Source organism: Hyla sarda, chromosome 10 (assembly GCF_029499605.1).
Source record: "Hyla sarda isolate aHylSar1 chromosome 10, aHylSar1.hap1, whole genome shotgun sequence".
NCBI classification, from domain to species: Eukaryota; Metazoa; Chordata; class Amphibia; order Anura; family Hylidae; genus Hyla; species Hyla sarda.
The window spans coordinates 108,587,179-108,603,762 of NC_079198.1; the positions used below are offsets into that span (position 1 = coordinate 108,587,179).

Below are 16,584 nucleotides of genomic sequence, written 5' to 3' on the forward strand. Positions count from 1 at the left end.
CATCCGACCGGATCTATAAACATTCCCCGATCCTAGCTGGTACACCCGTCCTACTGTGTGGTTCCCCATCCTGCCTTGGTGGTCTTCCACACCGCCAACTAACAGGAAGGGTACTACACTTGATCTTAGCCAAAAGGAGATGATAATAAACAGCGCTGTGCCCCTCACACAAGCTCTTGGGTCAGAACTATATCAGCAGTGGATGACACCTCCCTCCTTATCGTACCGGACAACTCCCCATATACTACTTTACATTTGGAGAGAGTCTTTCTTCGCAGACCAAGAAAGCACAAACAGCTGGTGGTTGTAGTGCTGCTACTCTTTCATCCCTGGTTTGTACAGCTGAGGGCGCTGTTACAGAGCAGGTTCTCCAACTGTGCACAATATAGTGGATACAGCCAAGACATGATTGTGTATACAGGGTATGGAAAAAGAGGAGTTGAACAGTGGACACATCTCTATCTGTCATTTAAATATCACCTGGCATTGAACAACAAATCAGGGGGTTCAGCAATACGAACCAATCATTATTTTCTGTGAGTCTAAGGGCAGATCTCCAGAGCGGTTGCTCATTCTCTCAATGGATTTCTACCTCCTGCTGCGCCACTGATGCTTAATGTTATTAAATGTGCAAACAGAGGAAAGAGAGGTAACCAAACCCGTGTACACAGTTTCAGACGAAAAATAAAATGGTCAAAAATGCCACCAAAAAGATCATGTCTACAAAATTTACAGAAATGGAAACCAGAAGCACCAGTGATTTTCTTAACTCCCTCTCTATTAGGGATAGACCGATATCTGCTTTTTAGGGCCGATACGATACCAATAATCGGTGGAGGTTAGGGCCGATAGCCGATAACTTATACCGATATTCCGGTATAAGTTATCGGCTATTTATCCCCCCGCTACACCGCTGCAGATCATTGATTTAAAGCAGGCGCTTTAAATCAATGCACTGCAGTGGCCTTTGCGGTGCCATAGGCCGCCGCCACCACCCGCTTCTCTCCCCCTACCTGTCAGGGTGGTCCGGGCCATCCATCCTTCCTGTAGTGTCCGGCGGCATTCCGCGTAGAGGGTGAACCAGTCCGGGCTGTCCTTCTTCTCCAAGGGTCATCTTCTCCATTCCGGCCATGCTCCGGCCTAGTAACGCAGCATAGACGCCGCTGCGCAGTGACGCCCGTGCGCAGCGACGCACCTGACGTCACGGCGTAGCGGCGTCTATGCAGCGTACTAGGCCGGAGCCTTTCCGGAGTGGAGAAGAGCACCCCCGGAGAAGAAGGACAGCCCGGACCGGTTCACCCTCCACCCGGAATGCCGCCGGACACGACAGGAAGGATGGATGGTCCGGACCACCCCCATTACGGGTAAGTTTAATATTTTTTTATTGACTCGGAGGGTGGGGGAGGGGCCCGACCAGTATAGCGGTATGGCCAAAAATCCATCCCGTGGGAGAAAAAAAACGGTATCCGGTTCATACCGGTATACCACCCAGCAATACGGTGGTGGTGCGACGCGGTGCGGTGGGTCGGGGGGGGGGGGTGGTCGCGGTGTGGTGCGGCGGGTCGGGGAGGGGCAGTCGCGGTGCGGGGGTGGGGCATTATCGGCTTATCAGCAAGCTAATTGCCGATACCGATAATGCCCAAAATCGTGATTATCGGCCGATAATATCGGCCATACCGATAATCGGTCGATCCCTACTCCCTATAGCAAAGGATGTTGTGAGCTCCATCTAGTTGCACTGTAAGGAGCTCACAACATCCTTTGTGTAACATCCGTGCTCCGGCCAGACACGCTGGCCGTGAGTGCTCTGTCATGTCCCCGCTGCCGGCGGGGCTGGGATTCGCATCGTGGGATGCGCCCGCATGCGAATCCCAGCCCGTCACTCACCTCCCTGTCCTCGCAGCCCCAGTGCGCGTGCCTCCGCCTCCTAGGGTGCGCGCGCACGCGATGGAGTTCTCACTCTTAAAGGGCCAGTGCTCAATTAATCAAAGTGTCTACACCTGTCTCCTGTCATTAACCCCTTAAGGACTCAGGGTTTTTCCGCTTTTGCACTTTCGTTTTTTCCTCCTTACCTTTTAAAAATCATAACCCTTTCAATTTTCCACCTAAAAATCCATATTATGGCTTATTTTTTGCGTTGCCAATTCTACTTTGCAGTGACATTAGTCATTTTACCCAAAAATGCACGGCGAAACGGAAAAAAAAATCATTGTGCGACAAAATCGAAAAAAATACGCCATTTTGTAACTTTTGGGGGCTTCCTTTTCTACGCAGTGCATATTTCGGTAAAAATTACACCTTATCATTATTCTGTAGGTCCATACGGTTAAAATGATACCCTACTTATATAGGTTTGATTTTGTCGCACTTCTGGAAAAAATCATAACTACATGCAGGAAAATTTATACGTTTAAAAATGTCATCTTCTGACCCCTATAACTTTTTTATTTTTCCACGTACAGGGCGGTATGGGGACTCATTTTATGCACCATGATCTGAAGTTTTTATCGGTATGATTTTAGTTTTGATCAGACTTTTTGATCACTTTTTATTCATTTTTTTAATGGTATAAAAAGTGACCAAAACACGCTGTTTTGGACTTTGGCATTTTTTTGCGCGTACGCCATTGACCGTGCAGTTTAATTAATGATATATTTTTGTAGTTCTGACATTTACGCACGCGGCGATACCACATATGTTTATTTTATTTTTTTTTACACTTATTTTTTTATGGGAAAAGGGGGGTGATTCAAACTTTTATTAGGGAAGGGGTTAAATGACCTTTATTAACACTTTTTTTTTACTTTTTTTTTGCAGTGTTATAGGTCCCATAGGGACCTATAACACTGCACACACTGATCTCCAATGCTGATCACTGGCGTGTATTAACACGCCTGTGATCAGCATTATCGGCGCTTGACTGCTCCTGCCTGGATCTCAGGCACGGAGCAGTCATTCGTCGATCGGACACTGAGGAGGCAGGTAAGGTCCCTCCCGGTGTCCGCTCAGCTGTTCGGGCCGCCGCGATTTCACCGCGGCGGTCCCGAACAGCCCGACTGAGCAGCCGGGTCACTTTCAGTTTCCCTTTAGAAGCGGCGGTCAGCTTTGACCGCCGCTTCTAAAGGGTTAATACCGCACATCGCCGCGATCGGCGATGTGTGGTATTAGCCGCGGGTACCGGCCATTGATGAGCACCGGGACCGATGCGATATGATGCAGGATCGCGGCGCGATCCCGCTTCATATCGCGGGAGTCGGCGCAGGACGTAAATATATGTCCTGCGTCGTTAAGGGGTTAAATATCAGCTCCTCCCTGGTTTCCCTGCCGGATCTTTGGTTGCCTATTGCCATAGTGAAAGTTCTGTGTCTCTGTCACTGTGTACCTGTTCCTTGCTACCTTCCTACCCTGCACCTGTATTTCTGCCCTGACCTGTCATCTTGCCACGTCCTGCCAGTCTCCTTCTGTGCCACGCCACCTCCCAGCTACCTGTGTGGACGAGTCGTGCAGGGGGTAGCAACCTGGGTGAAAACCAGGGGCACCTTAGACTCTGCTCCCTGGCACGGCTCACGTCATCATCCACGCAGGCCCAGAAGATCCACCACCTGCCATGACCACAACACTTTGCTATAGAGATCAACCTATATCTGTCTGCAGAAAGCTCCCGAGCTCCCTCTAGTGAGTACAGCTCTGAATTATAAAAGAGGATGTAGCTCAGTCAGTACAGGATAAGTAATGTAATGTATGTACACAGTGACCCCACCAGCAGAATAGTGAGTACAGCTCTTGAGTATAACACAGGATGTAACTCAGGATCAATACAGGATAAATAATTTACGCACATAGTAACTTGCCTTAAGAGAAAATATATTTTTGTGTAAAGTTTGGAAGACTTCAGGGTAACGGTATGAATATCAACTATCCCAAACATTGGAATAACTGTATTTACAAATGGAAGGGAAGCAAACAACATTGAAAACGAAGTTCCCTGCACTTTCCTAAATTGAAGGTTGCTTTATTTTGCAGTCTGTGCCGCTTCATAGACAGGATACAGTTTGCCCAAAAGAGCAAAATAGAGTAAAATGTGAACTATTAGGAACCCTTAAATATCAAAACACTAAAAAAATATTTTTTTGCCATGATTTGGCATGGGTGGATGGATGGGGTGGATGGATGGGGTGGATGATGGGGTGAATGACTAAAGATTCATGACACCCTTAGATGTCTCCTCTAAAAGAAATTTTGGCGGGATAAGAATAGGTTGCAAGTTCCACCTTCTGGTTCTAAATCACATTGACAAATGGCGGCATTTATACAACTTTGCTGAGCTTGATTTAATCGCGGCTATAATTATCTACATCCTATTTATTACACTGGGTAATTCCCAGCTAATGATGCAGAGATGTCAGGCTCCAGAAATGAAATGAATGTATCATCAGAGCCTCTCACTGTATGTAGAAGCAACCCTGGGCATTCAGCTCCAGATCACTGTATGGAGGAGCAACGCTCTGCGCCAGACTCTAGATCACTGTATGTAGGAGAAACGCTCTGCACCAGACTCCAGATAACTGTACTGAGCAGTGACACTGGGCATCCAACTCTAAATCATTGTATGTAGGAGCAACACTGGGCATCCAACTCCAGATCACTGTATGCAGGAATAACACTGGGCATCCGACTCCAGATCACTGTATGCAGGAATAACATTTGGCATCCAACTCCAGATCACTGTATGCAGGAATAACACTGGGCATCCAACTCCAGATCACTGTATGCAGGAATAACACTGGGCATCCAACTCCAGATCACTGTATGCAGGAATAACACTGGGCATCCAACTCCAGATCACTGTATGCAGGAATAACACTGGGCATCCAACTCCAGATCACTGTATGCAGGAATAACACTTGGCATCCAACTCCAGATCACTGTATGCAGGAATAACACTGGGCATCCAACTCCAGATCACTGTATGCAGGAATAACACTGGGCATCCAACTCCAGATCACTGTATGCAGGAATAACGCTTGGCATCCAACTCCAGATCACTGTATGCAGGAATAACACTGGGCATCCAACTCCAGATCACTGTATGCAGGAATAACACTTGGCATCCAACTCCAGATCACTGTATGCAGGAATAACACTGGGCATCCAACTCCAGATCACTGTATGCAGGAATAACACTTGGCATCCAACTCCAGATCACTGTATGCAGGAATAACACTGGGCATCCAACTCCAGATCACTGTATGCAGGAATAACACTTGGCATCCAACTCCAGATCACTGTATGCAGGAATAACGCTTGGCATCCAACTCCACATCACTGTATGCAGGAATAACACTGGGCATCCAACTCCAGATCACTGTATGCAGGAATAACACTTGGCATCCAACTCCAGATCACTGTATGCAGGAATAACACTGGGCATCCAACTCCAGATCACTGTATGCAGGAATAACACTGGGCATCCAACTCCAGATCACTGTATGCAGGAATAACACTGGGCATCCAACTCCAGATCACTGTATGCAGGAATAACGCTTGGCATCCAACTCCAGATCACTGTATGCAGGAATAACACTGGGCATCCAACTCCAGATCACTGTATGCAGGAATAACACTGGGCATCCAACTCCAGATCACTGTATGCAGGAATAACACTGGGCATCCAACTCCAGATCACTGTATGCAGGAATAACACTTGGCATCCAACTCCAGATCACTGTATGCAGGAATAACACTTGGCATCCAACTCCAGATCACTGTATGCAGGAATAACACTGGGCATCCAACTCCAGATCACTGTATGCAGGAATAACACTTGGCATCCAACTCCAGATCACTGTATGCAGGAATAACACTGGGCATCCAACTCCAGATCACTGTATGCAGGAATAACACTTGGCATCCAACTCCAGATCACTGTATGCAGGAATAACACTTGGCATCCAACTCCAGATCACTGTATGCAGGAATAACACTGGGCATCCAACTCCAGATCACTGTATGCAGGAATAACACTTGGCATCCAACTCCAGATCACTGTATGCAGGAATAACGCTTGGCATCCAACTCCAGATCACTGTATGCAGGAATAACACTGGGCATCCAACTCCAGATCACTGTATGCAGGAATAACACTGGGCATCCAACTCCAGATCACTGTATGCAGGGATAACACTGGGCATCCAACTCCAGATCACTGTATGCAGGAATAACGCTTGGCATCCAACTCCAGATCACTGTATGCAGGAATAACACTGGGCATCCAACTCCAGATCACTGTATGCAGGAATAACACTGGGCATCCAACTCCAGATCACTGTATGCAGGAATAACACTGGGCATCCAACTTCAGATCACTGTATGCAGAATAACACTTGGCATCCAACTCCAGATCACTGTATGCAGGAATAACACTTGGCATCCAACTCCAGATCACTGTATGCAGGAATAACACTTGGCATCCAACTCCAGATCACTGTATGCAGGAATAACACTTGGCATCCAACTCCACATCACTGTATGCAGGAATAACACTGGGCATCCAACTCCAGATCACTGTATGGCAAAGCGATGCTTGACACCAGAATCCAGATCTTTGTACTGAGAAGCCATACTGGGTATCCAACTCCACATCACTATAAGCAGGGGCAACACTGCATCTGACTCCAAATCACTGTACGGAGTGACGCTCGGTACTAGACTCTAGATCACCCTATGGTGGAGCGATGCTTGCCACCAAACTCCAGATCACTGTACTGAGCAGTGACACTGGGCATCCAACTCCAAGTCATTGTATGTAGGGGCGTCAATAGGCATCCAACTGCAGATCACTGTATGGAGGAGTGGCTCTGGGCATCAGACTCCAGATCAGTGTATGAGGAGTGCTGCTCGACACCAGACTCCAGATCACTGTATGGAGAAGTGATACTCGGCACCAGACCCCAGATCTCTGTACTGAAGAGCGACACTAGGTATCCAACTCCAGATCACTGTATGCAGGAATAACACTGGGCATCCAACTCCAGATCACTGTATGCAGGAATAACACTGGGCATCCAACTCCAGATCACTGTATGCAGGAATAACACTGGGCATCCAACTCCAGATCACTGTTCACTGGGGCAATACTGCATCTAATTCAGATCACTGTACACAGGAACATCAATGGGGATTCAGTTCGAGACGACACTCTGCATGAAGGAATGGCGCTTGGCATTCAACTCACTAGATCACTGTACAAGGAATAAACCTCTCGATAGTCTCCTAGTAAAAAGATATTATATCCTGCATTATTCTATCCTGGTATATACCAGAGTGGCAGCCATATGCTGCCACTGTGGAGTTGGTCAACCTTCCCATTGGCTGTATAAAGCAGTGAAGTGGAGCAGAGCCAATAGCAGGACGAAGATTCCATATTGCAGAGAACAATGTGAGATGAGCTGTTTACCATAATGAGGGAGATGTTGGCAGTGGCTGAGTCGCTCTCTGTGCTCCTGCAGCCTCCGCCTCTCTGTACATTCTGTTATAACTCCTATTGATCACTTCACAGGGAGACGATCAAAGCTGATAAACTCATACAGCATTATGAAACAGCTATTAAGGGATAAAGTATTGTATTGATGAGGCCTTCAGGTTTTCACAGTGTCAGTACATTCTAGAAGCGTGATGAGTGTCGCAGGTATATGGATCCATCAGTCTGCTGTCTGCACCCACTTAACCCCATACATCAGCTGATACAGTCCATCAATACAGACTCTGTTCACCTTTGCCAGTAATAATCTTTACTGGCCTACACCCATCATGTTAATGTGGGGGAAATAGATGCCAGTCCATGCTAATCCACATTCTAAAAGCTCTGGTGGGACAAATGTCAGTGGGGTCCTCTGCTGTAGACTATTGGATTAGGAAAACTTTGGTAGTAACAAGTGGCGTAAAAGAGGAATAGCACAATGCAGAGAAAGTGATGCACCAACATTATTGGAATGCAGAAATGTCAGGAGAGCCAATTTTTTTTTTTAAATCATAGTGGCCTAATATACTGTCTGACTTGGGGCCCATTCACACTACAGAGCTTGAGTGCAGCGGTCGCTGCCGAAATCAATCCCCAATATGACCGTGCAGACTTGCACTGTGCATGTTCATTTTTTCAAAGGAGACCACCATGCAGAATTTCAACAGCACAAAAAATTCTACAATTTGCACAGTGCAGCAGCATACCATTGAAAACAACAGGAGGCTGCTGCCCTGGAATTTCCAAACGTCATTCTGCTCGGAAATTGTAGAGTGAAAGGGTTCTTACAGTGACAGGCACTTCAAATCGGACCTGTCAGAAGAAAAGCATGGGTGTAAACTAGCACATAGGGCTAGTCATCGGGGTCCTGGGAATTATTATTATTTTTAACTCTATATAGTCCTTTCCAGTGCTAATATAAAAGTATTTTTGTTACTATGCAATTAGGCTCAAAATCCCAGGGGGTGTTTCCCAGCATGGCAAGAGCCCAGGTAAGTCCAACCCTTTTATAACCACCCACTAGCCGTCCCATTTGACTGAGAGTCATTAGATGAGGAGGACATGGGTTGTACTTACCTGGGCTCTTCCCATGATTACTAGCCATATCTAGCCATGTGCTTATTTATATCAGTTTTTTTGCTGACAAGTCTGATTTCTGCTACAGACTTGCATGCGGTGACCTGACCATGCTTCTGGTGTTTACCTCCTGCTTGTGTGTCCTGTACTCTTGATCATGTTGTAATCTCCCTTTCCTGCCAAGTATAGAGCTTCACATGTCACATGCTTCTCTGTCCGCTATCTTTATTGTAAATTGCTCTGCTTTTCTGCAAGTCATTGACTGCACAGTCCACAATATCACACACTCCCATGGAGGATCACAGGGCGCTGCCACAAAGGTAGTGCAAGAAAGGCTTTAAAAAATACTTTTAAAAAGATTTACCAAAAAGACGTACTACGTGTTACGAAACCAGTACAGTTTCGTAACTCGTAGTACGTCTTTTTGATAAATCTTTTTAAAAGTATTTTCCTTTCTTGGACTACCTCTGTGGCAGCGCCCTGTGATCCTCCATGGGAGTGTGTGATATTGTGGTCTATTGTACACGCCTGGGAGCACGTGGAGGAAGGAACAGCAGCTCTACATGATCATATCTTTAAACGTGTTGTGTTGGTATTTTGCACAACCATCTTAGGTGAGTTGATCCTTGGCTCACTTATTTTATATTTGGATACATCTGAAGGTGTCACGCCAGGAAGCGCTCCCGTTTCCCTTTTGTTTCAGTATTGACTGCACAGTGTCAGTGAGCAGCAGAACAGCAGAGCAGGTTCTAGTTAGTGACAAAGCAGTGTCAGTGAGCATCAGTACAGGAGGCTGGGGCAGCTGTAAATAGACACATGTATGTGTGAGAGGGGAAAGGAATCATTGGAGCTATATGTGAAGGTAATCCTGCCCACAGCAAGCCCTGGCAGCCTAAAAACAACTGACACTGACATAACTCAGAGGTTTTGTGCAGGATATAGTGTCATCTGCTAAACAAAATGTAAGACAGGCAGTAGAATTGTCTAAAGATACTCATTACAAGTTAATATTTTCTTTTCTTCTACAGTTCCACCCCAAATCCTAAACATCTCTACAAATATTACAGTAAATGAGGGGAGCACTGTAACCCTTCGCTGTCTGGCTACCGGCAGACCTGAACCAGCAGTAACGTGGAAACTTTATTCTGGAAAATGTAAGCATATTTTACTGTTAATCTATATATATATAAAACTCAACATGTGTGTGTGTGTGTGTATCTATGTGTGTGTGTGTGTATTTATGTATATATGTATGTGTATGTGTGTACGTTCCAGCATCACGTCCAAACAGCTAAAGATATTAACATGAAACTTGGTCACATGTTACTTATATGTCAACACAAACATAGGATACGTGATTTAACCCTTACTCACCCCCATTTGCCAGGGGCGGGATTTATGTTTAAAGTCCTATACAAGTCTATGGGATATATATGTTACTGCATAACTTCCAAACGGCTGGAGATATTTCGATAATACTTGGTCACGTTACTTATATGTCCTTTTAAAATATAGGATAGTTAATTTAACCCTTAACTACCCCCATTTGTGAGTGTCAGGGTTTTTGTTTATAGTCCCATGCAAATCAATGGGAAATGTATGTTCCCACATAACTTCCGGACGGCTGAAGATATTTCAATACCTGATACACATATTACGGGTCGGGATAGGAGGACGGGATGGGAGGTCAGGATAGGATTACCAGGATAGGAGGACGGGATAGGAGGTCGGGATAGGAGGTCGGGATAGGAGGTCGGGATAGGAGGACGGGATAGGAGGTCGAGATAGGATCTCGATATAGGAGGTTGGGATAGATGGACTGGATAGGAGGTCGGGAAAGGAGGTCGAGATAGGAGGTCAGAATAGGAGGTCGTGATAGGAGGTCATCATAGGAGGTCAAGATAGGAGGACAGGATAGGAGGTCGGGATAGGAGGATGGGATAGGAGGTTGTGATAGGAGGACGGGATAGGAGGTCGGGATAGGAGGTCGAGATAGGAGGTCGATATAGGAGGTTGGGATAGATGGACTGGATAGGAGGTCAGGAAAGGAGGTCGAGATAGGAGGTCAGGATAGGAGGTCGTGATAGGAGGTCATCATAGGAGGTCAAGATAGGAGGACAGGATAGGAGGTCGGGATAGGAGGATGGGATAGGAGGTTGTGATAGGAGGTCATCATAGGAGGTCGAGATAGGAGCACGAGATAGGAGGACAGGATAGGAGGTCGAGATAGGAGATTGGGATAGGAGGTCAGGATATGAGGACTGGATATGAGGTCGAGATATGATGATGGGATAGGAGGTCGGGATAGGAGGTCGGGATAGGAGGTCGGGATATGAGGATGGGATATGGGGATGGCATATGACAACACTATATGAGGACGGGATATGAAGTCAAAAGCTTCCTCTTTTGTTTATTTTCCTCCCCAACAAGGATTAGGAAGGATAAACAGGGCAACGCTGCGTACTCAGATAGTAAAGTACCTATAAATAGTTTTATCAGTGCATGCAACCTGCAAATTATGATGTGAATGCATGCAACATGCAGATATGGATGTGAGTATATGCAACCTGTAGATGATGTGGAATCAGCAGATTGCATACACTTGTATGTGTGAGTGCAAGCAATCTGCAGATCTGGATAAGTGCAGGTTGCATACCCTCTCATCCTTATCTGCATGTTAAATGCATTCACACATACAAGGATAGGCATGCACAGCCTATTGCACTATGTTGTGCACCAAAGGCCACACCCTTAACCACACCAAGCCATATTGAGTGTTCTTTAAAGGGTTATTCCGGTCAAAGACATCTTATCCCCTATCCAAAGGATAGGGAATAAGATGTCTGATCGCAGGGGGCCCGCCACTGGGACCCCCCCCTCCAGATCTCCATGGAGCACCCACATTCTATTTGGGGCTGCTTCTCTAGTCTCAAAAACTTCTGTGTTTCTGGGACTGGAGATGTGACGTCACGCCACACCCACTTGTGACATCATGCCAAGCCCCCTCGTGATGTCACGCCACAACATGCCCCCTCCATTCGTGTCTATGATAGAATGCAAGTGCTGCACGGAGATCACAAAGGGCCCCAGCAGCGGGGCCCCCCGTGATTAGACATATTATCTCCTATTCTTTGGATAGGGATAAGATGTCTTTGGCCAGAATACCCCTTTAACTGCTGTTCAATAATACACCACACATGAAGAGTCAACACCATATTCATTGTTTATGGACAAATACCTCCCCATAGAGAATGAATGGAGTTGCTGATCGACTACCTTCATTTCTGAGGACATTTTACTTCTATTCTGGTGATTAGTGGGGGTCCCAGCGGTCAGACCCCCACTGATCACCTAGGTAGGACCGCGGGGCACTGTGCCATCACCATTGACGGCTATGCAGTACTCACGGAATTCCGTGCAAAGAATGAACATGTTCTTTCTTTGTGCCGAACAATTTCAGCGGCGGAATTGTCCGCTGCTGAAATTCCGCAGTGTGAACGGGTCTCGCGGAAGACCCATTCACACAGATGATAATGTTCACAGCGCAGAATTCTACTTGCGGAATTTCGCAGTGTGAACATACCCTTAAATTGTGGGAATAACTATTTAATAGACAGTTTTCATGCTGCCCAAACTGTAGGTAGCATCAAATTAGTGCAGACATCGCCAGTCTATGAATTACTCTCATATACTCAGGTGGTTTAGAGTAATGGCCCCCTGCATGTCTGTATGTTGGACTCCTTGTAGATAATTTGTGCCCTGTATATAATACCCCCTGTAGGTACTTTTCACCCTTTATATACAAGATTTTGTGTATATATATATATATATATATATATATATATATATATATACACACACACACACACACACACACACCCCATATAGGTAGTTCCCTCCCATCCACCTATATAGGTACACATTAAGGGAGCAGCCCCCCCCCCCTTCCCTGTATATAGGTATCACATGTCTGATTTTTAAAGAATTTAAGTATTTAGTTAATAACAAAAGTTAATCTCAATACTTTGTTATATACCTTTTGTTGACGTTTCCTGTAAGTCTTCACAAGTTTTTCACACACTGCTGCCAGTATTTTGGCCCATTCATCCATGCAGATCTCCTCTAGAGCAGTGATGTTTTGGGGCTGTCACTGAGCAACACGGACTTTAAACTCCCTCTAAAGGTTTTCTATGGGGTTGAGATCTGGAGACTGGCTAGGCCACTCCAGGACCTTGAAATGCTTCTTAAGAAGCCACCCCTTCGTTGCCCGGGCGGTGTGTTTGGGATCATTGTCATGCTGAAAGACCCAACCATGTTTCATCTTCAATGCCGTTGCTGATGGAAGGAGGTTTTCACTCAAAATCTCACGATACATGACCCCATTCATTCTTTTCTTTACACGGATCAGTCGTCCTGCTCCCTTTGCAGAAAAATAGCCCCAAAGCATGATGTTTCCACCCCCATTCTTCACAGTAGGTATGGTGTTCTTTGGATGCAACTCAGCATTCTTTCTTCTCCAAACACGGCAAGTTGAGTTTTTATCAAAAAGTTCTACGTTGGTTTCATCTGACCATATGACATTCTCCCAATTTCTCTTCTGGATAATCCAAATGCTCTCTAGCAAACTTCATACGGGCCCGGACATGTACTGGCTTAAGCAGGGGGACACGTCTGGCACTGCATAATTTGAGTCCCTGGCGGCATTGTGTGTTACTGATGGTAGCCTTTGTTACTTTGGTCCCAGTTCTCTGCAGGTCATTCACTAGGTCCCCCTGTGTGGTTCTGGGATTTTTCATCACAGTTCTTGCGATCATTTTGACACCAAGGGGTGAGATCTTACATGGAGCCCCAAAACGAGGGAGATTATCAGTGGTCTTGTATGTCTTCCATTTTCTAATAATTGCTCCCACAATTGATTTCTTCACGCCAAGCTGCTTGCCTAGTGCAGATTCAGTCTTCCCAGCCTGGTGCTGGTCTACAATTTTGTTTCTGGTGTCCTCCGACAGCTCTTTAGTCTTGGCCATAGTGGAGTTTGGAGTGTGACTGTTTGAGGTTGTGGACAGGTGTCTTTTATACTGATAAGTTCAAACAGATGCCATTAATACAGGTAACAAGTGGAGGACACAGGAGACTCTTAAAGAAGAAGTTACAGGTCTGTGAGAGCCAGAAAGCTTGCTTGTTTGTAGGTGACCAAATACTTGTTTTCGACCATAATTTGCTAATTAAATTCTTTCAAAATCAGACAATGTGATTTTATGGATTTTTTTTTCTCATTCTGTCTCTCATACTTGAGGTATACCTATGATGAAAATTGCACTTATTTTTAAGTGGGAGAACTTGCACAATTGGTGGCTGACTAAATACTTTTTTGCCCCACTGTAAGTGTTGCGCTCTGGGTGATTAGGGTGTGCCTGGGCACCCAGCACATGCATCTGCATACAAGTGCATACTACCAGTAGAATACAATGTATGTGCAGGTTGCATACTATGCAACAGGATCTGTATGCAACATGCAGATATGAATGTGAGAAAATGTAACCTGCAGATTCTCTTCCAGACTATGCAACATGCACATACATTTGCACCCATGTCTGTGGCCTGCATATATGGTACACATGTATGCAACCAGTTCTGATGGCCAGCAACTTCCAGATATGGATGAGAGGACATGTGTACATCATAATTTGCAGAGTACATACAAACTTTAAATTCTGATATAAATGCATGCAACCTGAAGATATGCATAAGAAAGTATGTGTGGTGTCCCAGCACCAAAGGCTGTCCTGTGGCCTAGAGATAGAGCCTTGGACACCCTGTCTGACTGTTTGCTGGGCCCACTGCTATATTGTTTATTGTTATTATTTTGTGTGATATTGCTATATTATGCTATGTATTTTCTTAAACACTGTAGCCTTAAGAAATTGAGGCAGACTGACCAGGTGACCTTAATTGCAAAATGGGAGACCCCCAAACCTAGCCCTTAAATGGGTACTCCGGTGGAAAATTTTCTTTTTAAAACAACTGATGCCAGCAAGTTAAACAGATTTGTAAATTACTTCTATAAAAAAATCTTAATCCTTCCAATACTTATTAGCAGCTGTATACTACAGAGGAAATTCTTTTCTTTTTGGATTGGTTTTCTGTCTAACCACAGTGCTTTCTGCTGACACCTCTGTTCATGGCAGGAACTGTCCAGAGCAGGAGAAAATCCCCATAGTAAACATATGCTGCTCTGGACAGTTGCTAAAATGGACAGAGATGTCAGCAGAGAGCACTGTGGTTGTGACAGAAAAGAAATCCCAAAAGAAAATAATTTCCTCTGTAGTATTCAGCAGCTGATAAATACTGGAAGGATTAAGATTTTTTAATAGAAGTAATTTACAAATCTATTTAACTTTCTGGCACCAGTTGATAAAAAAAAAAAAAAAAGTTTTCCACCGGAGTACCCCTTTAGTGTAGTGTAGTGTAGTGTGGGGTGGAGAGGAGAGGAGAGTGCAGTGTTCTTCTAGTCATTGAAGGGGAGAGTGAGAGGAGAGTGTGTTTCAGCTATCAAGCTAAGGAGAAGCCTAAGGGCACGTACCCACTTGGCGTATACGCAGCATATTTCACACTGCGTATCCCTCACTCACCATACACACAAGGCTTTCTGCAGCAGCCCTATGGGTGTAGTGAGTTTTGGAGGTGGAGCTACGAGTCACAGTCACTACGGCACACAGCCCCACCTCCAAAACTCACTACACACATAGGGCTGCCACTGGAAACTTATTTCCTGATGCGGCTGCAGATTTTGCTGCATTCACACCACGGTTTGACCTTCCGATGCACAGATACAATTTCGGAAGCTCAAATCGCCTGAAATCGTATCTGTGCATGGATAGGTACCGACAGATACGGAGCCATTAACTATTATGGGGCTGCGGACCCGATCGTGGTCAGCTAGTGACTACTATCTGGTAATTTTCTCAGCATGTCAGATTTTTGACACGGACTGAAAATCACGGCAGACCAAAAATTGGATCCCCTGAGAAAATGACAAGATCGTAGTCACTAGCTGACAACGATCGGGTCCGCAGCCCCATAATAGTTAATGGCTCCATATCTGTCCATACCTATTCATGGACAGATACGATTTCAGGCGATTTGAGCTTCCAAAATTGTATCAAATCATGATGTGAAACCAGCCTTAGGGAGAATAAGTCTACTAAGCTTTACAGCCACGCAAAATCTCAGGAAAAGGCGCAGGTGAATTGTCAAAGCCTGGCGGTAAGCAAAAGCTCAAAGCAAGTGTTGCCACTAATCTTCAGGCTGCATTCAATGGCCACTACAACTCCCAGCAAGGCATTAGGCTCCCCGGGTTACACTCTGCCCAGCTCACTGAACAAACTTCAGTTTTTTTAAAGATCTACCACCTCGATCATCAGTAGAGACAGTTATCCGTAACCTGGCATCAGTGTATCTATTATCCAGCGCCTGGCCCAAGTGAAGCTGTTGTATCCTCAGACCGTGTAGTTTAACTGTGCCCTGGCATCACAAAGTGATACATCTAACCACCCCGAGCCACGTACGACAGTCTGCCCAATTCCCCGTGGCTGTGACACGTTTTTAGCGTGCATGAACATGATTCCGATATCTTCCTTCTCTGGCGTTAACCCCCCAGTGTGAACAGAGTCTTAGCTAGCGAGAAAACGCACCTATGGTGCGCCTGTTTAAGCGCCGTTGTCCATGGACTGTGCTTAACTGTCAAGATGGCACAAATAAATAGAGGGGGAGAGCTTTACTGTCGGCCATTTGTTTGCTAAAAGTTTGAATAGAGACTGTTACCTGAGGTTTCCAACATGTGCAAGCAGTGAAGTGAGTTTTTGCTACTCCGCTGGAGTCTGCTCCACCCCAGCAGGGGTTAATCCAGTCTGCAGAAAGCGTGCAGGAAAAAGCCTGTGAAACTCCCCGACCCCCGCCCCCCCCGGCAGGGGGAACCAAGTTCATAGCCC

General features: G+C 45.7%; 2 protein-coding genes across 6 annotated transcripts in view; one reads left to right on the top strand and one right to left on the bottom strand.

Moving 5' to 3' along the window:
- OPCML (opioid binding protein/cell adhesion molecule like) overlaps positions 1-16,584 on the top strand; it is a 381,701-nt gene that overhangs the window by 354,620 nt on the left and 10,497 nt on the right. For all 5 annotated transcript variants that reach the window (XM_056544354.1, XM_056544350.1, XM_056544352.1 and 2 more), the window contains one exon: positions 9,625-9,750. In XM_056544354.1, coding sequence (XP_056400329.1) covers positions 9,625-9,750 — 126 coding nt within the window. The remainder of the gene's footprint in view (positions 1-9,624; positions 9,751-16,584) is intronic.
- LOC130294479 (protein CEPU-1-like) overlaps positions 1-16,584 on the bottom strand; it is a 721,573-nt gene that overhangs the window by 10,725 nt on the left and 694,264 nt on the right. The gene's annotated exons all lie outside the window — the stretch shown is intronic.